This window comes from Lycorma delicatula, chromosome 1 (genome assembly GCF_047948215.1).
Source record: "Lycorma delicatula isolate Av1 chromosome 1, ASM4794821v1, whole genome shotgun sequence".
Taxonomy (NCBI): domain Eukaryota; kingdom Metazoa; phylum Arthropoda; class Insecta; order Hemiptera; family Fulgoridae; genus Lycorma; species Lycorma delicatula.
This window is the reverse complement of record NC_134455.1, coordinates 332,216,628-332,233,111: the sequence shown is the minus strand read 5'-3', so window position 1 is coordinate 332,233,111 and position 16,484 is coordinate 332,216,628. Positions and strand designations below refer to the sequence as shown.

The following is a 16,484-nucleotide window of genomic DNA, read 5'->3' as shown; positions in this document are numbered from 1 at the left end:
ATTTTACTCAGTAGAGACAAAATAAATTTGCTCTGTGGTTTAGAAATTCATGAACGCATGACTGGATTTCAAAGTTACAGATAATTTTTCATCATGAGACTTCATGTCAACTATGAAATAAAGAGGACTATAATGCTAAAAGATTTGCCCTACACTGAGAATGAAAATGTGTGAAGCAGCAAATTGAAGCTGAAAGTGATGCTGCTAACTTTCTTAACAAATACGAAGTCATAAGTAAATGAATTATCTGAGATGACACTGTCAATTACCGTTACACTGATGTTACTAGCCACCTTGACAAAACTCTGAGAATGGGTGAGAAAAAAGACTTGGATTTAAGGGAAAAAAAGGTAAATTCTGCACACAAAAAAAACAAATTTCAGAACGGTGGATTCAACATGAAGACAATGTGAAAGCCCACAAACATTTCAGGTTTTTTTTAATGATAAACACAACCCAAACATAAAGTGTTCCCTTTAATCACTGGATTAATTTTATTTGGCTACTCCTCTAAGTGAAAAGGGCGATTACAGAAACCGATTTTCAGTTAGCAGAAGAGGTGAAAACAAAAAAAATGTGGATCTACTGATAGCTGATGATCTGAAGCATTCTTTTAAGTAATTTTAATTATATATACAGGTAAGTGGTAGTAGGTAAGAGTGAAAAATATTTTGAAAGTATCAGGTTAAATTGTTAATTTTTAAAAATTTTACATTTATCACAAGTCCAATTCTTTAGTCACATCTATTACTAATTACATTAATTAATATCAAAATTAAATCTAGTAAATTTTATATGTACCTGAACAAACTGATGCACAAAAAACTTAAATGTAGTGGGAGCAATCTGACAAAAATTCATGAACATACAGAAATAATGTATTGAAACAGAAACTATTTTAAAACATAAATAAGTCTACTGTGATGATTGCACTTATTTGAATTTAACACAAAATTTACAAACCCCCCCCCCCCCCCCCCACACAAGAATAAATTATCAAGATATACCAGTAATACAAATTTGTACAGAAATTTATTTATTCATAATATCTAAGTGGTTTCATACGTGATATTACCGCCAGGCTAGACTTGAAACATTCCGTTGAGTTTTACATTTGAGAAGAGGTATCAGTTTGGTATGAGATGAATAGATACGAACTGAATCATCTTTTGCAGCAATAGCCAACTTTGTACAATGGGGATGCCAGTCAATGCAACGAATGCAATCTACTGAACTAGTAGGATATGCCTCATTATCTGTATCCTAAAAAAAAAATTAAATATATTAACTACAGTTTCAAAAATACAAAAAATTATGAGAATAAATTTATTTATAAGTAAGCTTTAAAAAAGAATGACCATAAATAAAAATAACTTTAGAGCAATCACCAAGCAATAATGGAAAACACAAAATCTATACATGCACAAACATTTCAACAAGATTTGGACTCCGTATAAAGCAATAAATGTATCTACCTGAGGGTCAGTTTACGTTGAGCTTATATGTATTTTTCGAGTATTAAGATCGACTGGATCTGCAAGTTAATCTTTTAAGAGTAAATTTGATATTACTTCAAGTTCTTCATTTTATTGTACTTTTCTCTATTACATATATTTGAATACTTGTGTTTTTCAATTAGTATGTTTTGGTTTTAGTAATTTAGTATAAATTGCTTAAGTGCTTTGTATTCCATTAAAAGCGTTTGATTTTTGGGGTTTTTCTGTAGCTAATCTTAAAAAGACATTCAACAGTTTTATTTTTTAAGCACATTTTGAAGATTTCTAAGATGTACTGATTTCATTCTCCCGATGTTGTGGAGAAAAGGAGGCTTTGGTCACACAACTAGAAGTCACAACAATCATGATGAGACTGAGGGAGTTAGATTTTTTCAAGAGTTGTGGAGGTGCTGTCTCTAGATAATAGAAATTTCTAGTACTAGCTTGAGAATATCAATCCTAGCTTGGTTATGGAACTTCTGTAGATTGTAAAATGGATGTTAGTTCACACAATTTGGTTGTGACAACTCCCAAATTCAACTCTCAATTCTGATTGGGAGAGGAGACACTCAATGGTGAAGGTGCCACTGTCAAGTCAATAAATTGAAGACAGTGAAGGATTATTTAGCCCATATTAGAGTTCTTTTGCTTGATGATAGCTCTATAAGGCTTGGCTGGTCTTATGCAGAATCTTTTGGCGTCAGACTAGTGTGATTTCGGTGGTAAGGCCAGGGATACCCCTGCCTTTTGTACTTCATGAGGCCAAGGATCTATCTAAGGATTTTTTTCTCTGAGGGACCATGTTGTTATCAGTGGTACTAATGCCATCAACAAGCTGCTATAACAAGATCCCCCAGAGTTGCAATGATGACCAAGAGGTTGGACCATAACAAGGGCTTATACATTTACACCCTTTGCTGATTCAACACTAAAGTGTTAGAAGCAACCTGAAGGGAAGTTAAGTCACCTGAGGAGACAGACATATTTATACATCATTTGTTCCTTAATGAATCAAATGTAGTTTTCTTAGGCTGTGTGTGGAGGTTACAGGTTGCACTAAACTTTTTGTGGCAATGAAGTTGAGGTGAAGCTATTGTCAATTGTTAATTTTGAGGAAGGTTTTGTTTTTCAAAAATGGTAGAAGGATCCATTTTTTCTGTCTTTGTAACAACTCTTTTCTTAATTTCTTCACATATCTCCCATCACAATATTCTACCTCTAATATAATAAATAACAGTAAAAGTTCTTTCTCTAAGAATATAATTCTAATAATATTAATACACATAATATCTGCAGCCAGATTGATCCTAATCTAAAATACCAAACTCTGATTCCTTCTCCCCAAAAAACTTTAACTACATTAACGTTAAGATGTCCCAAATATATGTTCAATGCACAAGAAATAAAACTAAAGAAGTTAAACATTTCTTTCCTACTAGTAACCAGATTTTGCATGTTTTTCAAATAATCCTTTTAAGGATTTGAAAATTTAATGTTAGCAGTTCAAAAAATGATGTGCTCGATGGACTTTTTCTTTCTTTTTCCTGCTTAGCCTCCGGTAATTACCGTTCACATAATACTTCCGAGGATGAATGAGGATGATATATATGAGTGTAAATGAATTGTGTAGTCTTGTACAGCCTCAGTTTGACCATTCCTGAGACGTGTGGTTAATTGAAACCCAACCACCAAAGAACACCGGTATCCACGATCTAGTATTCAAATCCACGTAAAAATATCTGACTACTAGGACTTGAACGCTGGAACTCTCGACTTCCAAATCAGCTGATTTAGGAAGATGCGTTCACCACTAGACCATTATTAGGTTATGCTTAGACTATTAGGTTATGCTGGATGGACTGTAACCATCTAATTTTAAATATGGACAAAACCACTATACTGTAGTTGCAGGTAGACATAACATCGCTAATCACATGGATAGAATTCCCATTAATGACAATATTTCTGTTGCCTATAAAGCAAAATTTCTTGGAGTCCCCCTAAAGGTCAGAACAACCTTTCAAGATAAAAACCTGGGCAGTCAAATAATTGTTTGGCACTCATAAGAATGAATCATGTAAACTGATATTTAGAAAATTAAAGATGTTAACTTAACATGTGTTTACAGCTATGAATGTGAAATCTTTGCTAAAAAGAAGACTGCTTCTTAAAAAATTAAAATAGAATTAAAGTATTTACTTAGAAACAATATTCCTCTGCTGATGAATTTTTAAAATCCCCAAATTTTCTGCACCACCCTTCAATTTATTTTGTATATTTTCATGTGTTTGGATTTGAAATAATATGTATTTTAATCACAAGTAATTTTTATTTTTATAAATAACTGAGTATTTTGTGATGCTGTTTTCATCAATGTTTTATCATGATTTTTTCCTTGATCCATCCAGGCAAATTCTGGAACAATTCCTTTTTTTATTAATGGAATACAGTGAACTACCCATTCTTAATGTGATCTATATAATGTATTACACACTGATCAAAATAAAATTTATCTATTTACAACAAACATAAAAAATTCAATTCCATATTTACACAAATAAGACTAAAAACTGATTAAAGTCTATAAAAACGGTATTTAAAACATTCAAAATTACAAATTGTATCTAGCTCTAATGAGATATCTTGATAAAAAATACATTTTTCTTTAAACCAAGAAAAAATCAAAATTGTTACACAAATCTTAAAAAAATATTTTTTACTTATAGAAAATAGACAGCAAAATGAATAACAAAAATTACCCAATAATAATTAATTCAATAATTAGTTCAATAGAAGTTATGGATTCTATTCCTAATGGAACATTCAGATGTCAAAAACTACTGTTGAACATAGTAGTAATAATAAACAATGCATAACATCAAAACTAATATCATCAGTTTGTATTGTTTTATTTCCATACACTGACTGCAATACATCTCTTTTCAGATGAAGATACTTTATTTAATGTTATAATGATACTTATAACATATAAATAATGTTATTGATACTTTATTTAATGTTACAGACTGCTATGTAACCTATCTATAAACCACATTTTATGATGCATATATGTCACAGCTACCAAAATATATATAATATACACACATAAAGCAGCTTTATATATTTTTTAGTGATGAATCAAACCATTATCTTTTTATGAAAAAAATATTGTTTATCCAAAAAAAAATCATATGAACTTGGAAAATGCAAGTGGATTCATTGAGTTGACAAAAACTTTAATACCAGTATGCAGTGGCTGATAATTCTGAACTGTACTTCCATCAAGTTTTCTATGAACCTTAATAAATCAGCTACAGAGACTTTCAAAATGCATTGTAAGATTTAAAAGGTAAATGCACATTTCAAGGCTGACATGTTAATTAAAGATACAAATTACCAAGGATAAGCAACCACCAACGTAGCACCAAAAAATATTGTGAACTCATCCATAAGGATTGTTGCCAAACAGTTAGAATCAGTTATTGGGCTTGCCAAGAAATTTTAACTTAAAAATTGAATGTGGATCACACTCCTACAAAGTTTTTCCACAGCTCTTGTCACTCTACCAAAAGCCATACCATGGCTGTCAAAAGATGCTTCACAACTCAAATTTCATCTCTAGGATCATTATCGGTAATTAAAACTGAGTTTACAACTATAATTCACTGATAAAGCAACAGTTATCAGTGAAAAAACCTGCAATCACTATGACTGCAGAAGACCTTTCCGATCAAATTGCAACCAAGTTCAGATGCACTCTGTTTTTTTTTAAATCAAGGATATTATTCACAGAGAACCTGAGAGAAAATAATAATAATTTAATTCAACTTGATGTCAGTCTGTTCCCTTTTTATCTAATTCTACTATTTCACTTACTTTACTAGAAAAACATATTTGGCACAAAAAACTGTATAATCTATTTCTTATTATAAAATGGATATTATTTTTTCTTCACATCAGAGTACAAATCATAATATTCTTACTCCTACATCCCACTAATAACAAAATCTGAAATACATAACAAAAGACTCTTTATCAAGAGCAATTATTCCATAAACTTATCAATTACAATAACAATATAAAAAATATTTATTAATAATAAGAATAACCATCAAAATCATATAATAAAATAGATTTCATTTATCTACCTCATTTAATACAGCAGCATTTATTAAGTTCACTCATCATCTGTATATACCTAAAATACACATAAATATATATGTTACTTTAATTAAAAACTTTTCCTGACCACATTAATTAGAACTGTAAAGGTTTATTTTAAATATCCTTTAATAGTTTCTGTTATTATTGTTAACCAAATCAGGTTATCTGTTTCAGATTTTATCTGGAATTATTATTTTTAAATTTATGAACAAAAGGTTCTCCTAAATATATAAATTTGTAATTATTCTAACAAACTTCTGGAATAACTAAATTATTTTCATAACTATTCAAACTAATATGGCCACTAACAATTTCTTAATTATCTGATGGAAGAAACACCATTTATAACAATATACAACAAATTTTAATGCATATTTTTTTCAAGTATGTAAAGCAGATCATAAGAGTGCCCTTAAAAAAAAGAAACAACCCCGTATTAAACAAGACAGTAATAAAACTATTATTCCATTTTGTGGTTACTGTTTATAAACTCCAAACCAAGGTTTAGAAACATTTTAAAAAATGTAAAAAAAAAATATTTACTGTACTTTAGAAATCAGAAAAGGAATCCAAGAACAAATGTTGGAAGAAATATTTATAAGTGAAAGAAGCTGCTGAGCAGAAAAACCTGTAATGCTAAAACCATCACTGTCCCTCTGAGAAGAAGCTACTACCCTAAGTGCTTCAACGAAACCATTTTCATACCTGGAAAAATTAAAATAGATAAAGCAATAAATTTAATTCATAAATTAACAGAAACTTAACATGCAGGTTCAACATGTAATGATACAAAAAAGGCCATGTGTAAATAACCTACTTTTAATTAGTAAAAAAGACTAGTAAAAGATTCATCTTCATCATTAGGCTGTTATGAATAAGAACAATAAGTCACTACCAATACGGATGAATCCTTACTTACAATTACCAACCACCACATATTCTAGAAGGAACAACACAGCAAATATGAGAATCAAAAACAATGAGTTTTTTGTTGCATGTTCTGCTTGAAGATATAATTCACTCATCACCAACTGAGGCTTAAGCTCTGTATTATTTATTTAAGTTTTAACTAAGAACTAAAAATGGCACCTTAGGAATTTGCAAATTTGAGTTCAATCCTCTTAGTTATAAATCCAAATTATAAATTTTAATATCTGACGGCGATTGTTTAGTTCTGTTATCACTTTAGTAATGTTTCACTGCAATATGGGTAAGTCAAGAATTAAACTTTATAATTGATTATGAGGTTCCTAATACCTAACTGATAATAAATGAATCACCTTGTTGGGAGCAGAACAAAGCTTTTTTAAAGTTCTACCCATTTCTTAAAACTAATGGTCAAAAAAATGGAAATTGGGTTTTAATCCACCATTAATATATAATTTCTATCAGACAATTATTTCCTTCATTTAAATCTTCATTTGATAATGTCTAATGAAGCCTCATAAACCTTTTAATAGTGTTTTCAAGCAGATCACACTCACAAAATAAAATTATTTAAACCTGTTATTTAAGATGTTAAGACAAACAAGTATTAGGAAATGAAGGTCGGTCCATTCCACCAAAGTGTGCATGAATTTGAACTAATTCTAAAACACAACTTTTGCTCATTTGTTCACCCTGTGTTCACTGAGAACATTGTTTGAGACTAGGTTACACTACGAGCAATCACACTCCTCAAGTTATAATTAAGGTTTCAAGCACAAGCTGTAGTAACCACACTGTGGTTACTGTGATTATAAAGGGAAAATACCTTGTACAGAGTGATTCAAAGAAACGGGAAATTTTGAAAGTTGTGTTGGTAGCCATGGGCAATTGGTACCACTTGATAAGTGGCGCCAGCCTCTCTAACCTAACCTGCCATTTAGTTGTCATGGACCCTTGGGGGGGGGGGGGGTGCGGAATGTGCATTTGCTATCAAAGCGTTTTACAAAAACAATGACAGTGTGGAGGGAGCGCGTAGAGAATTTCGCCGTCATTTTAATCTGGGACGGCACGACCGTGTTCCATTAGCACATGCAATTAAAACATGGATATCTAATTTTGAGGAAACTGGTTCAGCAATGAAAAAGAAACCTCCAGGCCGTAAGCAAACCGTCCGTACACTACAGAATGTTCAAGCTTTACGAGATGCTGTCACACGAAGTCCACATCGGTCAATCCGTCGTCTCTCAGCATCTTTACAATTGCATAGTTCAAGTGTTCAAAGAATGTTAGTGAAGGACTTACAATACCATCCACACAAGTTGCAGATCGTCCAGGAACTGAAACCGAACGATGCAGTTATGCGAGCACAATTCTGTAATGTAATGCTTCAGAAGATAAATGATAACGAAGAGTTTGTTCACGAACTGTGGATATCAGATGAAGCACATTTCCACCTCAGTGGATTTGTTAACAAGCAAAATTTCAGATACTGGGCACAAGAAAATCCTACGCAGCTACACCAGCATCCGTTGCACAGCCAGAAAGTGACCGTGTGGTGTGCTATGTCATCTTACGGTGTTAGAGGCCCTTATTTTTTTGAGGATGACAACGGTCTTGCGATTACAGTGACGTCGGCTCGTTATGTAGCCATGCTTGAAACCTTTGTTATGGAACAACAAAAGAGATTTCCACCAATTCTTAACACCAGCCTGGTTTCAACAAGACGGAGCAACGTCACATACTGCACGAATATCGATGGCAGCTATACGCCGATTGTCTGGACAAAGTGTCATTTCACGAAATGGTGACATTAGATGGCCTCCCAGATCGCCTGATCTCTCAGCTTGCGATTACTTTTTGTGGGGTCACCTTAAAAGCAAAGTGTTCTACAGTAGACCTGCTACAACGGAAGAACTGAAGGCAAAGATCCGAGAAGCAATTGCGGAAATTCCAGTTGAGATATTACGTCAAACCATGAACAATTTAACGAAGAGACTTCATGAGTGTTTACGTAGAAGATGAGTTCACCTGGAAGATGTCATCTTTAAAAAATAAACTAAAATGTATGTATCCTAAAATGGCAACATTTGTACAATTACATGAAATAAAATTCATTTTCTAAAAAAAATTTTTCATTAACGTTAATTTTTTTAATTTCCCGTTTCTTTGAATAACCTGTATAAGAACGTGTACTCATATTTTGCATGTACGACTAATAAATGTGGTGTCAACCACCTCATCTTGTGAAAAAAGTGTAAAATCAGACTGGGGCCCCAAGGTTGCTGCCTTCTGTATTATTAAAAGTTGGCAATCAAAGTCATACAAGAGGATGATAAAAAAACAACAAAAAAATCAGAGTTGCGGCTGCAATACATAGAATAAGGAAAAACTGATCATATGGTAGAAATTACTTTAAAGACAAACATCATATAACAGAATTACCAAGCATTCTGTAGTTTTTTCCACAATGTTTCAGTAACTGGCAGAAATATCTGATTAGTACTAGTCTGTGCAAGTGATGGGTGAATCATTTCTCTAGTGATCAGTATAATAGGATGATCAGATAACTGAAAAAAAAACACAAATAATAACTATACATTGTTTAAAAAACTGTATACATAAAACAAATAAATTACAAGTAAAACAACATTCACATCCCACATCCCCTGATCTCAAGTCTTACTTCTAGACCGCTTTATCTGCCCCTGCTCGCCTGTAACATGATTTTTACATGCTTTTCTTTGACTCAATTTCATTCCACGGTTACCACTTGCTGAAATGTATTTAATGTGCAGAAGGTGGAATAGTATACATGCACAGAAGCTGGATAGTAGTACACCTGCACAGTAGGTTTTTGGAAAGACCAGTGACGTAGTCGATCAGCCAACATAACCCTTTGAACACCCTTGTATGAGATATCGAAAATTCCAGTATATTTACTCCCGTAAATATTTAAATAATGTACTAATAAAAAGTGTAAAATTTAAAAAAAATGTTTAAATCATGCTTTTAAAAAAAAATCTAAAAATGGATTACCCAGGAAACATAAATAGAAAAAAATTTTGTTTTCAACAAAATAATGTCTATAAAAGTATTTCTTCTATGCTTTTCCACAATGAAAAGCATGGGACACGCTTTTATATTCAATATTTAGATAAATTCTTTAAATATGACATAGGTTTTGAAGCAAAATGGAAATGATAACTTCAATATAAAATATCTAGTAAATCTCTTTGGATGAACTAAAGTTGATGCGAAATAGAACTGAGGTTGCACCCCATGATTTTCATTGTGGTCTTGCAAAAATAGACAACTTTATACATACTATTTTGTTGAAAATAAAATTATCTTCTATTTACATTTACTGGGTAATCCATTTTTTAAGATGTTTTTAAAACTATGTATTTTAATTTTTTTCCTATGATTTTAATCCCTCCATTAATCATAAATCTTCTCCTTTTTTTATGCTTTTCAGAATTAAGGTCTATTTATCTTCTAGCTATTTAGTTTTTTCTCTATTGCAAATAACTATTAATAATAGGTTTTAACATTACCAATTATTCTTATATATACACCTCAAACCAGATTAATTTTTTTAGTTTTGATAGTTCACAATCATTACTTTTACCTAGTAACTTTGACATCCACATAAATGGTATAACTTTTCAAGAACATATTCATCTTTGCATTTGTTTATGGCATTTATTCTGATCGTATAAATATCCTGGTTCTCCTAAAAAGAGATAGTTGTCAATAAGTAAGCTGTAATTTTTACCTTTACAAAAAATTTTTTTATAAGTTATATTTAAAACAAGCACAGACTCAGTAATATGTTTATTCTGCCCACAAGTTAAATAAATGTGTATACAACTGATAGACAACTCATATAAAAAAATCTCAGAGACAATAAAAACAGAAATTAAATCTTCACTTTACATAATGTGTGCTTTAAAGTTAATAGTTCATACTTTATCATCGTTTAACAGTGACGATGACCTAAACAAAAGATTTCTAACTGGACTCCAATTACACCTTCCACCCACTCATTTATATTGATTTCCCCACACTAAATAAAATCTGAAATCTAAATTCTTAATCTTTTAGTTATTTGTTAAGAGCTATATATAGGTGTAAATGACATGAATTAGTTTTAGTGAATTTTAACAAACTAGATGTATTTATCTCATCAGGAAAAACTCATGAACATTGTTGCATGTTAAGCTCAATTAATGCCCTGCATTAACTACACAACCCAAATCTTTCAGAAAACAATATTACAAAAGCTTTAAATGTCGATCAGATCAGTAATGAATATAAATAGAGATAATTTTTTTTCTATAATTAAAGTGTTTGATGAATAACTCGACAGAATTACTTATTTAGCAAATTTGTAGTTACTAAAATAAATAAATAAATGGCCGAGTTAAAACCGCCAGTTTTGTTTGAAGCCAAATCTATAGAAAAATAAATATAGAATCCAATCTATAAAAAATCTTGAAATTTATAAGAAACATCTTATTTTGAATTTTCTATTCTAATATTAATTAAAATTTTTTCAGTGCAATACATTGTGGCTTTTAAAAATTGCACCATTAAAAAAAAACTACGTTCATAATAAATTAGTAATTATTGAATCACATCCTTCAGAAAAAATTAGAAAAGAGTATTGGTGATTTATTATATTTTTTGGCAGATTTGAAACAGAAGAAAGAAAAAAACAGACAAAATATCGAGTTAATGGATAAAAAGAAGCAGGTAAGATGCAAGTATTTAGAAATGTGAATAGGAAGTTCAGGTATTAATAGAAAAAATTGTCCTGTACTTTTTTTTATTTTATATGTAAAATAATTATATACATATATTTTATATATGTAAAACAATGCTTATAACCAAAATGCTACAAGTTGTAACTAAAATTACAGACAAATGATCTTTGATAAAATTGATTTAAACATTACTAATTCAAAGTATTTAATTTAAAAACACATAGAATATAAACAATATTTCAGATTTTGTTAACTTTACATCAAAAATTAACTAAAAAGAAGTTAAGAAGTTTAACAATTTAAAAATTACAAAAGTATTTATAATGTAACAAAGGTACTAATATGCACATTATGGTGTTATCGATACATTTAAAATTGTCTGTATCTGATCATCAATTTTGAACATTTTATCTATTTTCATGAAAAGTTACGAGCTGATTTAGTTCTGATGACAATTCAAAGATAAATGACATACAATTCCGAAGACTTGCCAAGTTGCCACTGACTCTAAGGAGCATTTTCCCTTTTAAATTACACACAGTTTTAAGGTTATTTTAGTAAAAGGTTTCAATAAAAAAAAAAAGAAATAAAGCTTCAGTATCACCTTAAAAACTACTACACATAAACAGAAGACATCGAATCCCATCATAAGGAAAAAAAAATTAAATACTGAAATCATTGTAAATAATTTTATCTCACTGGTGATGAACTGATTACAGACAGGTTTTTTGTTTAAATCAATTATCTACAGCAAGAATTATAAATTTCATTTCAATATTTAACAACTTAATACATTTTAAATCAATGTGTAATATGCATACCGTATTAGTATATAAAAAGACATTTGCAAACTCAGGAAGTGAATACTGAATACGTCCTTCAATTTCACATAAAGGAATTGATTCACCTTCAGGTAACGGTGGAAACTGGTCCAATGAACACATCATTATGGGAGAAGTAATGTAAACTGGTCACACGCCTAAAACAAAAATTAAGATTATTATCAACAATCAAATAATAAAAAATAAAAAAAGTAAACATATAACAGGAAGAATTTTTTCATTCTTTAAAATAATCATCACCAGAAGTAAAAGTACTTCTCTTTATACGTCCTTGAGCAAGGTAATCAGAAGTACTAATTAAAAATAAAATTATATGCTAACCCATTCATTTATAAATGTAAAATCTTGATATATGATGCTAGTAAATACAAAATATTGCAGGCAGGTCCTACACAAATGCACCCGTGCGCACATAATTGATATTATCTATTATCATTACTAATTCTGCAATTTCCAAAACAGCCTGAAAGTAAATATTTTAATAAAGAATTCTATAGGATTAAAATTGCTCAATCCCAAAAATAACATTTTAAACTTTTTGAGTTAATGATTACTAGAATTTAGCATAGTTCAGCTACCAAAACTGCAAAGCTAAATTTTTCAATAATGACAACTAAGGATATAAAAATCCATTCAATTCCAAATCATTTTCATGAAGTCATATTCTTATCTTGAAAATAGTTTGGAAAGCTGCAGGGGCAGTTACAAACAGTAAAACTATTACAGTTGGAATTCAATAAGGATCCACACTGGGCTTCTGTCCTTCAATATTATATTAATTACCTTCATAGTTTCTCAAATGCAAATGTGCAGTTTTTTGTGCAGCTTGGTTTAAAAAGTATGGTGATTCCAATACTCACTTGGTTGGTTCTCTTGACACTGCCAATAAGTTATTAAGCAGTGCCCAGTCAGTAAATGTTACTTAAACATAGAACAAGAAAAAGATTTGGAAATGAGTTTTTCTGGTCAACTGCTCTGATACAAAGAAATTAAATCAATAAAATTTCCAAAAATTGTCTTAGATCCAAAATTTGACTAGAAGAATCATATAAATCAAATGCCAAATAAAACTGCTAAAGATTTGTATCTTTTGGATATAAACAATTTTGTACATTCTTCATATATTTTTTATATGAAGAATGCAAGGCAACATGGTACAAAAGAGGTCTTATCATCTATTATGCCTATATCCATAGCTTTTTGACTACAGTGTGCTGCAATATGGTTAAAACGTATGCGCAGTACATTGTTCAGACAGAAAAAAGCCCTCAGTTTGATCTGCAACATGCCTAAGAGAACTCATAGACCCTCGTTTGCTAAATTAAAACTTTTGACATTCCCTATAATTATATATTTCAAGTTTTTTTTTTAAACAAAAAAAAATATTAATCTTTTCAAAACAAATACTGAATATGATCACTTTACAAGAAGTAGAATTCACAAACAAATCAAAGAATGTAAATTTTCTAACGTCAAACAAGTATACAGTATGTGGTAGTTAAACTATTCAACAGTGTCTATAGCAGTAAGAGATGTATCAGTTAAACAATCTAGGAACAGGTAAAAAAAAATTATTCAATATATAACTGTGCAAAACAATTTTTTTCAATATTCACTGTTAGAAAAACTGCATAAAGTATTGTATTATGAATTCCAAATTAATCAAGGTTGTTGTCATGCTCATGGCATAGTCAGCTGTACTTTATGCATACTGTATTTGTATTTAAGTCAGGCTTGTGCAGTAGTACCTTTTGTAGACAAAGACTGCCTCAGATAACAATTAATTCAGTTAACAAGAAAAAACAGATTTCAGAAGTATACTTGATATAAAACTGTAATTTTTGTTAAATATAAATAAAATATTTTCATAAAATTATATTTTTACAATTTAAATATAAGTGTAGGTTCAAAAATTTAGTAATATAAATTATAAAAGACAAAGAAATACTACATTCACAATTTTTAAATTTAACTACAAAAATAAAAATAAGTTCTTAAAAATTATTTGAACCAAAAACAAATCAAGATTAAAATTAACAAAATATTTGGAAACAAAAAACTACATACACTCTAAGCTACATACAAATAAATGGCAAATTACTAAATATTAGCTTTTAAAGAAGTCTGTTAATGTCTTTTACTCATATTTTGAATTTCATTTAGAGCAGTCATATTTCAACAATGTCTTAACATCATTATTTCACTTATGTGGCTTTCTCTTGTTCGAATTGATGGTTGTTTCAATCACTTTTAGTCTTTCACGTGACATTTTATTTTGTATAGCACTCTCTTCATCAGTTTCATCTTCTTGGTTTATAATATTAATAATCATTTCATCAGTAAATTCACATTCTTCATCTGCACTTATCCACTTATTAATATTGAATTTGTCAATTGGCTCTGCGGCAGGAATTTTTCTTGTAAATGTTCCAGAACATTTACTTCATTTTCATCATCAGTCCTTTCTTCAACTTGAGTATCAGCTTGAAGCAACTTTCGCCATGGTTTATTCAGTCATCAATTCACATCATCCCATGCTTCCGCAATCCAACAAACATCTTTTAGTGCAATTAATTTCACACATTCAACTATAAATTTCTCCTCTTCCAAACCTTCAATCAGTATTTTTACAGCCAAGTCTGTAGTTTTTTAAAAGTTTCTACCCCATGATCCAAAGGCTGAACGATGGATTTAACACAGGCAGAAAATTCTTCTTTGGTCTTTAAATTTGGAATGAAAATGAATGACTTTTTCTTTAAGCATAACAACAGTAACTGGAGATCATTTTGCTCTTAGCTGAGTAAACCATATGTAGAGAGCTTCTGATGTTTTGTCATGATCACATTTCTTCATTGTCTTACAAGCTGGAGTTTCCACACTGTCGCCCAGCTTTCTGCAAACACCATTTTTCAATTTCACTATGGTTTTTTCTCCAATAACCTACCATTACTTCTCTGACACCTAATTCAGATGCTACATCTTTTAACCGATTCACCATTACCTAGACACCTTATTGGATTTAATTCTGTTTCTGGTGAAGCAACTGCATGCTTCCATTTACTATAATTGCATTACAAAAAAAAACATTAATAACACATATAGTAATCATATAAACACCAAATAATACACAACAATACTGCACCATCTGTAACTGCATAGTGGATGCTCTAAATGACTGGTAACAAAAAGAATGGATTTTGGAATGTAACTAAGTAGCGGAGAGCCACTCAGCATAATGTCATTGACCTTCATCCAGCCCTCGGTTAACATGGAAGTTCGGATACATGAGACTGTTATATTTTGTTTACATATAAAATAAAAGAATGGGAGATAGCTAAAGAGGGTAAAAGAATATCAATATTAGAATGTTCAAAAAGCAATAAAAGTAAAAACACTGACGGGAGTAGATGAACTTCTCACAGTTTTATACATACTTAAAGAAAAAAAAAGGAGAAAGGAATGAAAGTAATAGCTGAATAGTAATAGCACATACAGTACAGGAGAATGGCCTGAAGAATTTGTAAAAATGGTAACGATATCAGTCATGAAGACTGGTACCAGAAAATGTACAGAATGTTGAACAGTAAGTTTAATAGCCCAACCTGCAAAAATATTATTAAAAATCCTAAACTGGATGTCAGTAAGAATAATGGAAGACAATGCAGAACGGAAACAGCTTGGTTTCAGGAAAAGGAAAGGAATCTGAGATCCCATCGGGCTAGTATGGATAGCTGAAGAGAGATATTTAAAGAGGAAGAGGAATTAGTCTGTTTTATAGATTTTGAAAAGGCATTTGATGGAATCAAATAGAAGAAAATGATGAGAGATTTTTAAAGAGAATAAAGTAGAATGGAAAGACAGAAGGTTAATTATAGAATTATACATGAGGCAAACAGCAACAACTAGGAATACGACTAGGTGGGTGAATCTAGGTTATTATGTTAGGCAAGGATACTGTCTCTTAATGAGACTGTACAACATTTACATTGAAGGTACGATAAGGAATATATTAGAAGAAAAATAACAAGGAATAGGAGGACTAAAAATAAGATGCATTAGATTTGCTAATGATATAGTAATTCTACTTGATGGTGCACACTCGCTTCAAAGATGATTAACAGCCCTGGAGGAAGTAATGAAAATAAAATGAAAATAAATATAGGAAAAACTAAAACAATGAAAGTAACAACAAAGATGGTTTACGGTAAGGAAACTTATGCTAATGAAAGATTAGAAAATGGAACAAAAATGACAGATATTTGGAGACTATGGTGACAGAGGACTAAAAG

General features: G+C 30.6%; 1 protein-coding gene across 2 annotated transcripts in view; it reads right to left on the bottom strand.

Annotated features, from left to right (window-relative positions):
- The window catches only part of LOC142334263 (aladin-like), a 49,814-nt gene that overhangs the window by 25,990 nt on the left and 7,340 nt on the right, over positions 1 to 16,484 (bottom strand). The window contains exons 2-5 of one of the 2 annotated variants that reach the window (XM_075382156.1): positions 12,175 to 12,332; positions 9,030 to 9,154; positions 6,209 to 6,365; positions 1,076 to 1,263 (exon numbers count right to left, since the gene is read on the bottom strand). In XM_075382156.1, coding sequence (XP_075238271.1) covers positions 1,076 to 1,263; positions 6,209 to 6,365; positions 9,030 to 9,154; positions 12,175 to 12,300 — 596 coding nt within the window. In that variant the 5' untranslated portion in view covers positions 12,301 to 12,332. Of the gene's footprint in view, positions 1 to 1,075; positions 1,264 to 6,208; positions 6,366 to 9,029; positions 9,155 to 10,215; positions 10,321 to 12,174; positions 12,333 to 16,484 lie in introns of those variants that run through there. The other variant, XM_075382157.1, reaches the window with a different exon arrangement.